This window comes from Baudoinia panamericana (genome assembly GCF_000338955.1).
Source record: "Baudoinia panamericana UAMH 10762 unplaced genomic scaffold BAUCOscaffold_7, whole genome shotgun sequence".
NCBI lineage: Eukaryota > Fungi > Ascomycota > Dothideomycetes > Mycosphaerellales > Teratosphaeriaceae > Baudoinia > Baudoinia panamericana.
The window spans coordinates 874851-890327 of NW_006911263.1; the positions used below are offsets into that span (position 1 = coordinate 874851).

The window sequence follows — 15477 nt, forward strand, 5'->3', positions numbered from 1 at the left end:
ACACTGGCGTTGCCGCGTTGCTATGCTTCGCTTACTCGCTTAGCTTCCGTTAGCGGATCTTCCCTCGGATCTTTTATCGTCGGATCTGCCCCGCTGCGGGCCGCGGTCTGCGAAATATTTCAACGCGCTCTTTGCTCGCTGTCTTCCCATTTTCTTCCTTTCTTTTCCAGCTCTCTTTGCCTTTTGGCTTAGATCAAGTGTAGTATCTGTTCTTTTCAGTCTAATCGCTGAAACTCGTCTACGGACGATTCAAGATTAGTAAATTTTTGTCACTCGTCCTTGGGCCGCTGGGCTTGCCTATGTCCTCGGGCACTGTGTCGCTGGTATTGCACTGCCTCCAGCTGACGCGAACCACCTTTCATCAGTCTCTTCGCGTCCTGCGAAGTTCTGGAGAAGGTTACCCCGTTATCTACCCACCGCCATCGATGCTCACCCCTGCCTCGAACTTGAACATATATGTAGCCTCGCTGTAAGTGACTGTACATGTAAAGTTGGTGAAGAACGGCGGTCAGCTCTCGTCAAGGCTGTGATTAGTCGAACAACCCCCTTCGTAATGCTACATATCCGTATTTGTGCACAACACGTGATGTACAAGCCATATTTCCCTCTCGCAGCTTATCGACGTCGCCGGTTGAGTAGAGCATTATGAGCATCACTACTGACAGCCGGCTACCGCCGCGCTCACCCAAGCGCAAGAGGTCAGAAGTGGAAGACGATGGAGTACCGCAGTACGATGGACCCGCAGACGGTGCAGCGCTGCAATATGCCTACGACGAAGAGATGCCCGCCGAGCTGCTGTCTCCGCCAGAGCACGACGCGGACAATGAGCAAGAGCAGAATGGCGGCACACCCAAGAGACGGAAGCTGGAAAGACCGCGACGGCTGAACTACGTGCCGCACATGACTCTGACAGGACATAAGCGAGGCGTCGCAGCCGTTAAGTTCTCGCCAGACGGCAAATGGGTAGCCAGCTGCTGTAAGGCCACTGCTACCATCTCAACATATGCGAGGCTGCCCTTGCTGATATGTGATCTATCGCAGCCGCCGACGCAACCATAAAACTCTGGTCCACCACTACCGGCGCCCTCCAGCACACCCTCGAAGGCCACCTCGCCGGCATCTCCACCCTCGCCTGGTCCCCCGACTCCCTTATCCTCGCCTCCGGCTCCGACGACAAGCTCATCCGTCTCTGGTCCATTACTACCGGCAAGCCCCTCCCCACCCCACTCGCTGGCCACCACAACTACATTTATAGCCTCGCCTTCTCACCAAAAGGTAACATGCTCGTATCCGGCTCGTACGACGAAGCCGTCTTCCTCTGGGACATAAGAACAGCGAGGCTGATGCGCAGCTTACCTGCTCACAGCGATCCGGTGAGTGGGGTGGATTTTGTGAGGGATGGCACGTTAGTCGCGAGTTGCAGTAGTGATGGGTTGATACGGGTTTGGGACACCGGGACGGGACAGTGTCTCAAGACCTTGGTGCATGAGGACAATGCCCCCGTGACTAGTGTGCGCTTCTCGCCGAATGGGAGGTATGTGCTGGCGACTACGCTGGATTCGAGCGTAAGATTGTGGAATTATGTGGAAGGGCGGTGCGTGAAGACGTATCAGGGGCACAGGAATGAGAGGTTCAGTGTTAACGCTACCTTTGGACAGTATGCTGCCGAGAATGGAAGTCAGGATGGGGTTGATGGCGAGGATGGCGAGGACGGCGCGAGCGAGCAGTGGGCATTTATCGCTTGTGGGAGTGAAGACGGCAGAACCTTGCTATGGGATGTCAGTTCAAAGGAAGTGTTGCAGGCGTTGGAGGGACATGAAGGCGTGGTTCTGGGCGTGGATGTCAGTCCCGACAACGAGCGGCTGGTTACCTGCGGCATGGACAAAACCATCATAATCTGGAAGAAGCAGCCTCTTCCGGCGGAGCAAAGTAACGGCCTGTACGAGCATACGGTGGTCGTGCCTCCTCCGCCTCAGCCCGATGACGCTGCACCTGCAGACGGCACTCCAGCGGCTGGCACACCCATCGATGCACACGACGCGGGATGAGCAGATCAAGAAACAGGCTGACTGTGGTTCACATATCGGCTGTAGAGGGCTATATATCACTCACGTCAGGATCGTTGATGGACCGACTGCAATATGGCTCACAGGCATCGCTCCTTCTACTCCATAGCCCTCCTCCTGTGCAATGCAACTCCATCGCTAAATCATCACCACCAAAGGTCCTTTCTATGCGCCAGCTCCGTCACGGCGATTGCCGACAACAGCCCAAAACGACTTGTCTTGAGGTTCGGAAAGAGGAAGCACAGGCGCACTCTACGACGCCATGATATCCTCATCACCTTCCTCACCCAACCCAGGCACGGGAGCATCCCACGTCAGATCCATCTGGTCCGCTAAGTCGGCGTCCGGGCCTGTACGCCTCTGCCGCTTCTGATGCTCGACGTACTCTTTCGTGAGCTGCAATCTGCGGTCCGCATCGCGCACGTACGTGGCGAGGTCTTCTATTCGCTTCGTCTGCGCCGCAAGCTCGTTGTCCGCGGTCAAATTCGTCATGCTAGGCGTGAGCTCGTGAAAGCGGAGCACGGCGTTGGCGGCGCTGTTGTCATGGCTCGGTGCGATGCTGGCATGCAGGTGCCCGGAGCTTATGACATCGAGGAGATACTGCAACGCTGCTTCCGGCTTGAAACCGAGATAAGCGGCTACACGGCTCACTGGCAGGGTGGCATACGTCTTCTGTAGGTCCATCACTCGATAGCGTATCAGTGCCGTGGAAGCCTCCTTCACCAGCGGTAGATTGCCATCTTCATGCCAAGTCTGTGTGCCTGCATCCATCTCTGCTTGATATTTCCGCCAGTCCCGCCTCTCGAAGCACTCAGCTAGCACGTCGTATGGTTTGGCAACTGCTCTGATGTTCTTCATCACGCCGGCGCCATGCGTCTTTGGGAGCGGGTATGACTTTCCTTCCGCGAGCAAGCCAACCATGACCCATTTCTTGTACGCCTCAACTTGCAGCGCGCTTACTGTCTGCTGCTGACTGGGATGTAGAACAACGTACTCCAGGAAAAGCCGTGCGCGACTGAAGTTTCGTCGGCCTATGTAGATGTGTGCGCCCAGCAGATAGTATTCGAGCACGTACTCCGGCTTAAGCTTAATCGTAAAGCCAGACTTGGGTGTGATGAAGCCGTTGCTAAGCTCTACATCTTCGCTCAACAGCTCGTCAGGGATCTCTTTCCGTTGGTCGACGGGAAAGGCGTAGATGTCCTTATCTAGAATTGGTAGTGCTTGGCTGGGAACACCAGCTTGTAGACATGCCCGTAGAAGGCGCAGATGCGTGGATGTGAATGTGCCGGCTGTCGGATCCAGGCGGAGCATAGCGGTCGTGACTGTGGAATGGTCGGAGATGCCGAGCTTGGGCAGTATATCAAGTAACCAGACCACGAGCTCCGTCCACTGACTGCCAAGGTAGCGGACCTGGATTGGGTCGAATGTGGCGAAGAAGACGGCGCATTGGTTGACGAGGTGTTCGATCGCCTTTCGGTCTTTGCCAACCGTGTCCGTTTGCGCGCGAAGAGTGGCCAAGTAGGGTAGACTGTTGACTTCTGGGTTGAGAAAGTCGAGGAGATTCTTCTTGTCGATGGCCTTGGTCCATGTCGTGGGTGGTAGTTGATTTAGCCGCTTCATGTATGTATGGACCTCCTCTTCATACTTCTTCGCGCTCAGCTTGGCGACGTTCTCCGGCGGGAAGGAGAGGACGACGGACAGGGCATCCGCCATGGTGGATGGTGTTGGAGGCACCGAATGATGTTGGCGCCAGAACTTTCAATAGAATGCTATCTATTGATCATCGTCATGGCATCCAGACCACTGCATACGAGTACTGAAGGTCCAGTAGCTGAGTGGGCTCTTTCACATCGACTGCTCGCATATGCTCCGAGTGAGTTGCTCAGGCAGCGAAGCTCGATTGACGTTGGTAGAGGGCTTGACTGACGAGTGTTCAGCCAATCAGCGTGCAGCGAGTGAACGCTGAAGTCCACCACAATCCAGACTCCTAGAAGCACGCTTGCCCTGGGCTGCGCAGACGTGGTTAGAACACCTCTACAGCAGCGCTGAAACGTCTCTCCGAACGCTAACGCATATTCGAATTGCTTAAAAACAATGGCTCGGTCAGAGCGTGTTCGCATTTCGAGGGAACGTCTCCTCCCACGGTCTGATATTGAGGCATTGATCGCGAAAGGCAGCAAGCTTGTGATTGTAGATGGCAGAGTCCTGTTGACCAATGCATGGCTTCCATACCATCCTGGAGGTGACAAAGCCATACTGCACATGGTTGGACGAGATGGTACGAACGAAGTCAAGGCTTTCCACTCATCAGAGACACAGCAATTCATGTTGAAGTACCAAATCGGACGCATTGATGGCCAATGGAAGGACTTCTTACCGCCAATACAAGGAGGCATCTTCCGGACGACTGACGAGCAACGCGCGTCACCAAGCGGAATCTTCGAGACGCCATCTGTAGAGCAAGAAGCGTTTTCTGAGCAAGACAGCTCAGAGGAGCCTTCGCCCATCTTTGAGCCGGCTGACCTTGCAGAGCACCATCTGCGACACCGCCGAGGGAGCACCGGCGTTGCGAGCGACTCTTCCGCAACATCATTGTCCGACTTGGAGCTGGACGGAGAAGCAGCGTTGCCGGAGAAGCCTGACACTGGCGAACTCAGAACGCAGCAGGAGTTGCAACATGATCTCGACCTCTACCCTAGCCTTGATCCAGTGACTCAGGCCGAGATCATAATCAAGTACAAACAGCTGGATCGGCGTGTTCGAGATGAGAAGCTGTACGATTGCAACTATAGCGCTTACGCCATCGAGCTTTTACGATACACCTTTCTGGCATTATCGTCACTCTACCTTCTTCGTGCCCAGCACTTCGCCCTCTCGGCGCTATTTCTCGGCCTGCTGTGGCATCAACTAGTCTTCACCGTTCACGACGCTGGCCACATGGGCATTACCCACAACTTCCATATCGACAGCTGCATAAGCATCTTCGTCGCTGATTTCCTCGGCGGACTGTCCGCCTGCTGGTGGAAGCACAACCACAATGTGCACCATATTGTCACCAATAGTGCCGAACACGATCCGGACATACAGCACATGCCTTTCTTCGCCATCAGCCACAGATTCTTCGATAGCTTGAGGAGCACCTACTACGACCGCATCATGACGTACGATCCAGTTGCGAAGTTCATGCTGAAGTATCAACACTATATGTACTACCCGATTTTGACTTTCGGCCGTTTCAACCTCTATGTACTGAGCTGGCAATACATCTTGTTTGGTATAGGACCTCGGAAAGGCCCAGCGTGGTGGCATCGCTACCTGGAAATGGCCGGTCAGATCTTCTTCTGGTATTGGTTCGGCTACCTGGTCATTTATAAATCGATCCCAGACGGCTGGAACCGTTTTATCTACGTGATGATCAGTCACGCCGTCACCATGCCTGTACACGTCCAGATCACGCTGTCCCACTTCGCAATGTCCACGGCCGACCTGGGCGTCGCGGAGTCCTTCCCGCAGCGCATGTTGCGCACCACCATGGACGTGGATTGTCCGCCTTGGCTGGACTTCGTTCACGGCGGGCTGCAGTTTCAGGCGGTGCATCATTTGTTTCCGCGCATGCCGAGGCACAATCTAAGACGAGCGCAGAAGCTGGTCATGGGGTTCTGCGAGGACGTCGGCATCCCATATGCGCTGTATGGCTTTGTGGAGGGGAACGAGAAGGTCATTGGACGGTTGGGAGAGGTTGCGAAGCAAGCGAGGATACTTGCAGAATGCCAGAGAAGTATTACTGTGAAAAATGTGTTGGATGGGCACTAGGGGCTTGGTAGTCAATCTTAATCAGGCTGCAATAAATCTGGATTCTCAGCTGTCGCAGCTGCATCGTTACTCGCCCTGAACTTATCAGCTGCCGCCTCTAACAGCATGGTCTGCTCTGGCTGTTAACGGCAAAGCGCTCCTGTGCAATGCCTGCAATATTGCAAGTGGTATCGAACAGAGACAACATCCAGGCAGAGACACTCTAGTCTAATTTCTCACGCTGTGGTCAGTTTGGATAGTCCGTCTTTCTGAAGGGAAGCACTCGTACAACCTGAAGCTGAACGCACTATATTTGTGGCGTGATTGTAATGGCACACCTTGGGCTATTTCCCGCAGCACTGTCACGGCTAGACACGCTCAGTTTGCAATGGCAACGGAGCGGTGTAGGTGGTGGTGGATAAATGAACTGTAATCGATGTCGAAGGGTGTCAGATATATTATCGTGGTGCTCCGCATCCTCCACTAACCTCACGTTCACTTCACATGTCCGGGCGATGCTTCGTGACACTCTGCCCCACCTCCACTACCGTTGATGACCTCCATACAGTGAATGGGTGGTCTTACCTCGTCGAATCTGGTGACTCCTTAGACTGCGTGCTAAAATAACCATATTTATCTCTTTCCCGGCCTGCCTTGCTCTCATCATCTATTGACATCTGACGCCGCCTACAAGCTAGTCCGGCGTCACGATCATACCATCTCGTCTGCTCAGTCCTTTCCACACGTTCCGGACAAGAGTTCGCACCCATAAGTTTCGGCGCTGCATTAGTGGCAACGTGTGGTTAGCGCAGCTATGTCGCAAAGACCACTTATTAGGCCGGAGCAGGTCGCACAACTCCCATATCTAGATGCTGTCGCCAAGGAGAAGTACAGGAAAGGGCTGGAGCAGCTATGGCAGGCCATGGCAAGTCTGCCAGAGGGTAGTCCACAAAGGCAGGCCGCTGAGAACCGCCTCCGTCAAGCCAGCGAGAAGATCATGGGTGACCTCGCCGCACGCAGCGGTCGCGGTACGAACAATGGAGCCACTAATGGCAGTGCAGGCGGAGCTCAATCACGTCCTTCCACACAAGCTGGCATGGGTGGCCCGCAGAACGTACCGATGTCGCAGCAGCAAGCAAATGCGCAACCTCAACCTCAACCTCAACAGCAACCGCAGGTGCAGCCCAGCCCGGCTCAAACATGGGCGCACCAACAGCTCAAGAACGTGATGATAACAGCACCACCCGACATGCCATCGCAGGCTGCACAAGGGTATCGCGCAAAGTTTCTGCGTGAGGCACTTCCTGCACTGACCCAGCAATATGATGCGCATAACCAGTTCAGACAAACGCGCGAGCGGATAACTCAGCTACAACAAAGCGGACAGGACGTGCCACAGGCTTTGGTAAATCAACAGGAAAAGGCGAGAACTGTTGGCCAGACTGCAAAGAACAAGTGGGAGCAGATGCGAGCGGAGAATGAACGGAACAGACAACTGCAGCAGAATGCGCAGGTCCAGTCGACTCAACAGCAGCAGCCGAACGGGGTCCAGGCGCCAGACATGCAGCGCTCAAATACCGGTGGCACACAAGGCGACATTAAGCAGGAGCCACGAATGTCACACTCACCGCAGCAGGCGCAAAGTATGTTTCAGCAGCAAGCGCAGAGCATGCCGCAGGCCGCGAATCAGTCCCTTCCTACACCAAACCATCAACAGCAACCGACCCAGCAAACCCAGCAGACTCCACAGACAGCGACACAAACGCAGGCACCGCAGAACTTTCCGCAGCAGCCTACGCAGCAGCAATACCCCACTCAACGGCCACAGATGCCCCCACAACAGCCTTCCAACTCAGTAGTTCCACCCAATGCGCAACAGCACCAACGCCCGCAAGCGCTCTCACAGCAAGCGGCGATGGCACAAGCCGCCCAGCAGTACCGTGAACAGAGTCTGCAGCCTTCACAGTCTTCGAGCAACATACCACAGCTGCCAAACGGCGCTGCAGGCTCGTTTAACACACCGGCTTCCGCTTCGCAAACCACGCCAACTTCTGCCTTCGGTAATGGAGCGGCAACGATGTCGTCTGCGCAAAGTCTGAACCGTTTCAACATCCCGAAGACGTTACAGCTAGACCCACGTACTCAAGCACCAGTGCAAGCGCCACCTTCTCGCCCAACATTCGCAAACTCCGGTATGCTCGGTCAACCTGGCCTTACACGTCCACAACCGTTCACGCTAGAGGGTGAAGGCGATCGAGTACTATCCAAGCGCAAGCTGGACGAGCTTGTGCGTCAGGTCACGGGCGGTAGCAGCAACGATGAGTCCAATCTGTCTCCAGAAGTCGAGGAGAATCTTCTCACTCTGGCTGATGACTTTGTGGACGAGGTCATCACCTCTGCATGCAAGCTTGCCAAACTACGTCCCGGCAACAGTCTGGAACTGAGAGACATTCAGATGGTGCTCGAACGCAACTGGGGCATCAGGGTGCCCGGGTACAGTCTGGAGGAGGCCAGGACAGTTAAGAAGTTCCAGCCTGCCGCCGGATGGCAGAGCAAAATGCAGGCGATACAGACGGCCAAGACATTGGGCGGAGTTGGCGGGACTGGCAAGGCGGACTCTTAGGCACGGTCGGCTGGAGCTCGCCCTGCTAACCACCCACGTCATGCTATCAGAATCAGCGACTTGGTGGAGGGTGAGAAGCGTTAGTGATGCTGTGGCTCAGATGGTCCGGCATTACTGTTGCGACAGGCACCCTCAGCATGAAGCTAGATGCCACCACCGACTTCCATGGACGCGGAGTGGCGGGAATAGCTGAAAGCGAGGCGTGACATCAATTTAACTATATTGGAAGCGAGGCGCTCGGGGATAGTACTCATGTCGACTTTATGTACATTTAGACATTAACAAGCGCTGCTTAAAGCGATAGCCTGTTCCACGGTTCTCTCCAGTCACCGCTGCACACGTGACAGTACCTCGGCCTTTCGAACGCCACACGAGATGACGTCTGCCAGCCACCGGCTTTGCGCACGCGGCGGCGTTGCTAAGGCAGCAGCTATCGAAGCTCCATGACCTGCTCACACGATCACTTCCCCTTCACTTTCACCATCATTCTCTCCATCTCAATCACTTCACACCTCCATCTTTTGATCAGACCATCATGAAGGGTGCTGCTGTCGTCGCCGCGGCGCTTGCCGGGCAAGCCTTTGCGGAAGTAGGTACAACGCAATCACGGCGCTTGGAGCGTAGTTCGCTGACAATGAGAAGATCCACCGCATGAAGCTGCAGAAGGTGCCGCTGTCAGAGCAACTCGAGAATGCCAACATTGACGACCATATGCGCGCGCTCGGCCAGAAGTACATGGGCATCCGACCGCAGCGCAACATGGAAGAGATGTTCAAGGAGACGTCCATCAAGCCGGAGAAGAATCACCCAGTCGCTGTCAGCAACTTCTTGAACGCTCAGTATTTCTCTGACATCTCCATCGGAACGCCACCGCAAGACTTCAAGGTCGTGCTAGACACCGGCAGCTCCAACTTGTGGGTGCCCAGCCAAGATTGCGGCTCCATCGCTTGCTACTTGCACTCCAAGTACGACCACAGTGACTCAAGCACCTACAAGAAGAACGGCTCGGACTTCCAGATTCGATACGGTTCGGGTGAGCTTGAAGGCTACATCAGCCAGGATACCGTACGCATTGGCGACTTGTCAATCAAGAACCAACTCTTTGCCGAGGCGACTTCCGAGCCCGGACTTGCGTTCGCCTTTGGCCGTTTCGACGGCATCATGGGTCTCGGTTATGACACCATCTCCGTCAACCACATTGTGCCTCCTTTCTACAACATGATCAACCAGGGTCTGATCGACGAGCAGGTCTTTGCTTTCTACCTCAGCGACACCAACAAGGGTGATGAGTCCGAGGCCACCTTTGGCGGTATCGATGAATCTCACTACGAGGGTAAGATGACCAAGATCCCTCTCCGCCGGAAGGCCTACTGGGAGGTGGACCTCGACGCCATCACCTTTGGCGATCAGACTGCTGAGATCGACTCCACTGGTGCTATCCTCGACACTGGCACCTCTCTCATTGCTCTGCCGACCACTCTTGCTGAGCTCCTGAACCGCGAGATCGGCGCCAAGAAGTCATACAATGGACAGTACACCATCGAGTGCAACAAGCGGGACTCTCTGCCGGACCTGACGTTCACACTTACTGGGTACAACTTCACGATCGGTCCGTACGACTATATTCTTGAGGTGCAAGGCAGCTGCATCAGTTCTTTTATGGGCTTCGACATTCCGGAGCCGGCTGGACCGCTTGCCATCCTTGGTGACGCCTTTTTGAGAAAGTGGTACTCAGTCTACGACCTTGGCAACAACGCTGTCGGTCTTGCCAAGGCGAAGTAGATCTCTCACGAACGATGCATATAAGGTGGAATCTGTCAGCATGGTGTCATAGCCTAGCTACTGCGATGCCACCGCGCATGCTTGCGAAGCGCTTACATCAGACATGCGCAGTGTCCGGTGAGGAGAATGATGTCAGCCGCTTTCGGGAAGTGTATTGCGTATTAAAGTAATGGCTCCTGTGCCTTTATAGGGTCCGTCTCCTCATGTCTTGTATCTATATGTACTTCACAGGATATCTACCTTTCACTTTTTCCATCGAAACATTGCACTATTGTTCGACGTGATTGCGTGAAGAACCACTTCTGGCCAACTCGGAGAGTTTAGCCTGAGTCAGCCGCCTATCACATGGCTTCGTGAACCCCAGATTGATCACTAGGCTTCTCGACGTGATCCATCGTCTAGGTAGCTTTCAACATCGCTACTTATAGCACCTTTCTCCCAAAAGACATCAGGCAGCAATTGCGGAGCCTGATGGAGCGGCGAACACGTCAATATGTGAGACCGATAGACCGGTAGCGAGCACGCTTGCTTGTAACGAGACAAAGTTCGCAGCAGTGCACTGAGATTCGGAGAGTAAAGAGAGGCACGCAACGCTTTCCCATCGACGTCGCGTGACTGCGTCAACTTGGTTGCTGCTGAGGGTTGATCGTGACACTGACACGCGCCTGAGCGAGTGTGGGTCGTATTTTCGACAATGGCTTCACTACCGTCGCCGGCCGCTCGGCCCTCGCTCGGAAGAAGGGTTGCACGTAGTCGCAGTCGAAGGCGAGAGCAGCGGCGCGTAAGCATGGAGCTGCCGGAGCGCTTCAAGGTAGATGATGAAGAAGAAGATGTCACGGACGATCTGGTAAACCGAGGACCGATGCAGCAGTCATTGTACGGAATCATCGGCGCACTTTCTAGACCACGGAGAGGCTTCACCTTTGCAGCGGATGGTGGAAGCGAATCTGAAGACGATGGAGCAGTTGAGGCAGAAGATGGTGAAGTGGAGAAGGTGACTTCGGGCCACAAGAAGCAAAAGTCGGGGGCCAAAGGGTTGAAGTCTCTCTTGAAGACTGTACGGGAGCGTGGGGAGTCGCAAAGCCAGGACATGATGTCGCAATCGCAATTTCTGCCGCCAAGAGAGACTGTGGTTGAGCCGCCTGAGAGGCCGACAAGCGCAGATGGTGTGCGGAGTGACGCGCCGATGCTTGACCGTAAGCTGCAGGCAAAGGCTAGAGCTGAGATGGATGCCTCGACGACATCCTCAAGCAGTCGAAAAGGTGGCAAAGGCGCTCCAGCTCAGGTCGCACCAAATAAGCCTGAGCTTGCTAATGCACTTGCGGACATCTTTCAGTTCGATGAACCTGAAGAGGTTATCGGCGAGTTCGCATGTTGGTACTTGCAGAGCGTGCTCTTGCAGGGTTACATGTACATCACCCGGAAGCATGTCTGCTTCTATGCGTACCTCCAGAAGAAAGGTCATATCGTGATCAAGTCTGGCCATCTCGCCAAGCAGGGCAAGCGGAACCCTCACTATCGCCGGTACTGGCTGGTCCTGAAAGGTGACGTGCTTTCGTACTATGAGAGCGCCGCAGACCCGTACTTCCCGCGTGGCACTATCGACTTGAGGTCGGCTGTCTCGGCAGAGCTGACTCCAGAGAAGGGCAAGGCGACGAAGGAGACGAACGTCTTCGCCATAACGACGGAGCAGCGTACCTACCATTTCAAGGCCGACAGCATCACCAGCGCAAAGGAGTGGGTTAAGCAACTACAGCGCGTCATCTTCCGCTCACGCAACGATGGCGACAGCGTCAAGATATCCTTGCCTTTGGCGAACGTTGTGGAGGTGGAGTCCAGTCCGGTGACCGACCTTGCGGAGACTGTGCGGATAAGGGTGATTGACGACGGCACTACTTTCGCAGTCGACGAATATTTCTTCACCTTCTTCAGCCGCGGCAGCCAGGCCTTGGACGTGCTGAGAACGCTAACGGAGGACAATGAGGCTCGGCGACGGGCATCCCGCCATGGGCGGGCATTAGGTCCCGAGCAGTCACCGCGAGATTCCGATCGTTCGCCAGGCGTGCCACAACCCGTTCGGTCTACCCTGTCGCCAGTTTCTGCTGTAGCAGGTCGACTGAGTCCAAGGGCCAGCGGCGAATATCGACGGTCGAGTGGCGAGACTTCGCGAGCGAGCATAGATCAAGGACGTGCAAGCTTTGATCGTGGAAGGCGCACGAGTGTTCAACAAGGCCGGCGAAGCTCGAAGTCACCTGTCTCACCGTCAGCGCACAATTCCGCGGACTCCTTCAAAACTTCCTCCGAGCACGTGTCGAGCGCGCCTTCCACTCCTGGAGGTGTAAACGACATGTCAGCCAGTCAGATGCTCACAGGTGACGGAGCGTTCCGAGCACCTACATTAAGGCAGCCTCTTCCGAAGAGCACCCTTTCTGTTACAACTGTCGAAAGACTTCGCCGTGAACCACAGCAGCTGTCAGCTGCACCCATGCAAACGGCGCCAGGCACGACTCGACGGCAACCTCCGTCACGTACGCTAGCCGGCGAGATAATGGCAGTGACTGACCGTGCTAGCATTGAACACACCGAGACACATCGCCTCCGCCCAAATGCATCGGTCCATGCAGCACCGAGGCCAATGCACACCATTCTCGCCACGCCGCTTCAATTCGCATACGGCCTCGCTGAGCAAGTTCGTGATCAAAGCAGACGCGGGCTCTCGTACCTTGGGAGCAGCCCTAAAGACTACTACAACCGCTTCTCTGGTGCCCTCGCCGGCGGCAAGCTCGAGTACGGTGACGATGATGGCCGAGCTGCAGAAGACCGCATCAGAGACTCCGAGGCCAATCTAGACGAAGCAAACGCTGAGAAACGGTTTCGAGAGCATTTCAAACTACCAGAGTCAGAGAGATTGCTTACTGCGTATTACTGCTCACTTCACAGGGTGCTACCGCTGTATGGGAAGATCTACGTCGGAACGCGCCACTTCTGCTTCCGGAGCCTACTCTACGGGACCCGCACGAGGCTGGTTATACCGTTCAGCAACCTTCTCAATCTGGAAAAGGAGAAGGGCTACCGTCTGGGCTACCCTGGAATGGTGGTGGTGATTCGGGGCCACGAGGAGCTTTTCTTCGATTTCCAGAACGTCGAGCTCCGTGACGACTGTGTTGTGAACGTTCTCCAGCGCCTAGATACCGCCCGCCAACTTCAGGACTCCTTGCTGCTAACGGAGGCTGAGAAGATGGATGCCGCCGCCGCTGCTGCTGAACATGAAGTTCTGCAACGTGCACGCAAGGATGGGTTCGCTAACGAGAACTTCGTGCTTCCACAGGACCTACAAAATGTTGATCTGAGCGACATCCCTGACGCTCCAATCTTGTTCGATGACGCAAGCATGTCAATACTCGATTTCAAGCCTAAGAAGCCAATGCGCATCACGTGCCTGACAATTGGATCACGCGGAGATGTTCAGCCGTATATCGCTTTGTGCAAGGGTTTCATGGCCGACGGTCATCACATGCGCATCGCAACGCACTCGAAGTTCAAGGCTTGGATCGAAAAGCATGGTATTGAGTTTGCGCCAGTCGCTGGTGATCCGGTGGAGTTGATGGAGCTTTGTACCGAGCATGGCATGTTCACGCCATCCTTCGTCTTCGAGTCACTGGGTAAGATGCGGCCATGGCTGGATGAGCTGCTGAAGACTGCCTTCACAGCCTGCAAGGGCAGTGATCTGCTAATTGAGAGTCCGCAAGCTATGGCCGGCATCCACATCGCAGAAGCGCTGGGTATACCTTACTTCCGTGCGTTTACCATGCCGTGGACTCGAACCCGCGCGTACCCGCATGCCTTTGCCGTACCTTCTCGCAAACTCGGCGGTCAGTACAACTACCTCACCTACACCCTCTTCGACAACGTCTTTTGGCAGATGAGCGCCGCTCCGATCAACAAATGGCGCGGTAAGACGCTTGGCCTTAAGCCGACGACTCTCGACAAGCTGCAGCAGAACAAGGTGCCGTTCCTCTATAACTACTCACCGCACGTTGTACCACCACCGCTTGACTACAGCGACTGGGTGCGTCCGACGGGCTTCTGGTTCCTAGACGAAGGTGCCAACTGGAGGCCGCCAGATGATCTCATGCGCTTCATCACCAAGGCACGAGCGGACGGCAAGAAGATCGTTTACATCGGCTTCGGCTCCGTGCCAATCAATGAGTCAAAGCAGCTATTGCAGCAAGTGGTGAACGCCGTCATTAAGGCTGATGTACGTTGCATCCTGTCCAAAGGTTGGGCGGATCAGGGCAGTAAGAAAGACAAAACAACGGCGCTTCCAATCCCACTGCCAGACTCGGTGTTCGAGATCGTTGCGGCTCCTCACGATTGGCTCTTCAAGCAGATTGACGCTGCTGTGCACCACGGCGGCTCCGGCACTACCGGCGCTAGTCTGCGCGCTGGTCTCCCGACCATCATCAAGCCGTGGTTTGGCGATCAGTTCTTCTTCGCCACGCGTGTCGAGGATCTTGGTGTTGGGTTTTACCTGAGAAAGACAACAAGTAACGAGCTTGGCATAGCGCTGTGGTATGCCACCCACGATGAGCGAATTATCAAGAAAGCGAAAGTGCTCGGAGAGCAAATCCGCAGCGAAGATGGAGTGGGCACGGCAATCAAGGCTATATATCGCGATATGGAATATGCTAGGACATTGATCAAAAAACGTGCGGTCAACATCAAGGCTACGGACGTAGATGACGCCGAAGATGAGGAGGAGGAGAGCTGGACGTTTGTCGAGAATGAGAGCGATGTGGACATCGCAAGCTTGCGGTTGGGTGATTCCGCTGCCACAGGTTCTACGGCGCATCAGCAATGGAATCGGGCATTGCAATATGGGAGACATCTGAGCCTTGGGGCAACGGCGCTTAAAGGTCGGCTGACTTAGACTGGGTTATCGGCGGACGATTAGCGAGGCGTTGGGGCAAGATTACATACAGCGTGGCGCTCCGCTCGATAATATACGAAAGACACGGCGAGGCCTCATGTTGTAACGATGATATGTTGGCCCCTCCGCCGTTCTATGGCTGAGAAGCCCGATAGATGAGATAGTGACTCCATGTCAAAGTTGCCCTCAGCGGCACGATGGGTGGAAATGTCGAATGCTCCTTGCAGCTATTTCAACCGTGCCATCTTACGGCACCAAATTGTCATGGCGAACGTAGCAAATTA

General features: G+C 55.0%; 6 protein-coding genes across 6 annotated transcripts; 5 read left to right on the forward strand and 1 right to left on the reverse strand.

The window, feature by feature from the left end:
• Positions 1-870: 870 nt before the first annotated feature.
• On the forward strand, positions 871-1904 carry BAUCODRAFT_56611 (uncharacterized protein; the record flags this gene model as incomplete). Its single annotated transcript, XM_007678730.1, has 2 exons — positions 871-976; positions 1042-1904. Coding segments are annotated over 2 exons (969 nt in total), but the record flags the coding sequence as incomplete, so codon positions are not given.
• Positions 1905-2107: 203 nt separating this feature from the next.
• On the reverse strand, positions 2108-3970 carry BAUCODRAFT_509162 (uncharacterized protein). Its single transcript, XM_007679043.1, has one exon. It carries the CDS (start codon positions 3777-3779, stop codon positions 2319-2321), a length of 1461 nt encoding a protein of 486 aa, XP_007677233.1. The 5' UTR covers positions 3780-3970; the 3' UTR covers positions 2108-2318.
• Positions 3971-4021: 51 nt separating this feature from the next.
• Positions 4022-6288, forward strand: BAUCODRAFT_34682 (uncharacterized protein). The gene has a single exon (XM_007678639.1). The coding sequence runs from the start codon at positions 4161-4163 to the stop codon at positions 5877-5879; it is 1719 nt and encodes a 572-aa protein (XP_007676829.1). The 5' UTR covers positions 4022-4160; the 3' UTR covers positions 5880-6288.
• Positions 6289-8052: 1764 nt separating this feature from the next.
• Positions 8053-8687, forward strand: BAUCODRAFT_123210 (uncharacterized protein; the record flags this gene model as incomplete). The annotated part of the gene is made up of 2 exons (XM_007679044.1): positions 8053-8446; positions 8671-8687. 2 exons carry the CDS (start codon positions 8053-8055, stop codon positions 8685-8687), a joined length of 411 nt encoding a protein of 136 aa, XP_007677234.1.
• A 338-nt stretch (positions 8688-9025) lies between these two features.
• Positions 9026-10461, forward strand: BAUCODRAFT_34686 (uncharacterized protein). Its single transcript, XM_007678640.1, has 2 exons — positions 9026-9070; positions 9124-10461. Exon 2 carries the CDS (start codon positions 9133-9135, stop codon positions 10261-10263), a length of 1131 nt encoding a protein of 376 aa, XP_007676830.1. The 5' UTR covers positions 9026-9070; positions 9124-9132; the 3' UTR covers positions 10264-10461.
• An 895-nt stretch (positions 10462-11356) lies between these two features.
• BAUCODRAFT_70895 (glycosyltransferase family 1 protein) lies at positions 11357-15193 on the forward strand (the record flags this gene model as incomplete). Its single annotated transcript, XM_007678741.1, has 2 exons — positions 11357-12827; positions 12888-15193. The coding sequence occupies 2 exons, from the start codon at positions 11357-11359 to the stop codon at positions 15191-15193; spliced, it is 3777 nt and encodes a 1258-aa protein (XP_007676931.1).
• Positions 15194-15477: the final 284 nt, after the last annotated feature.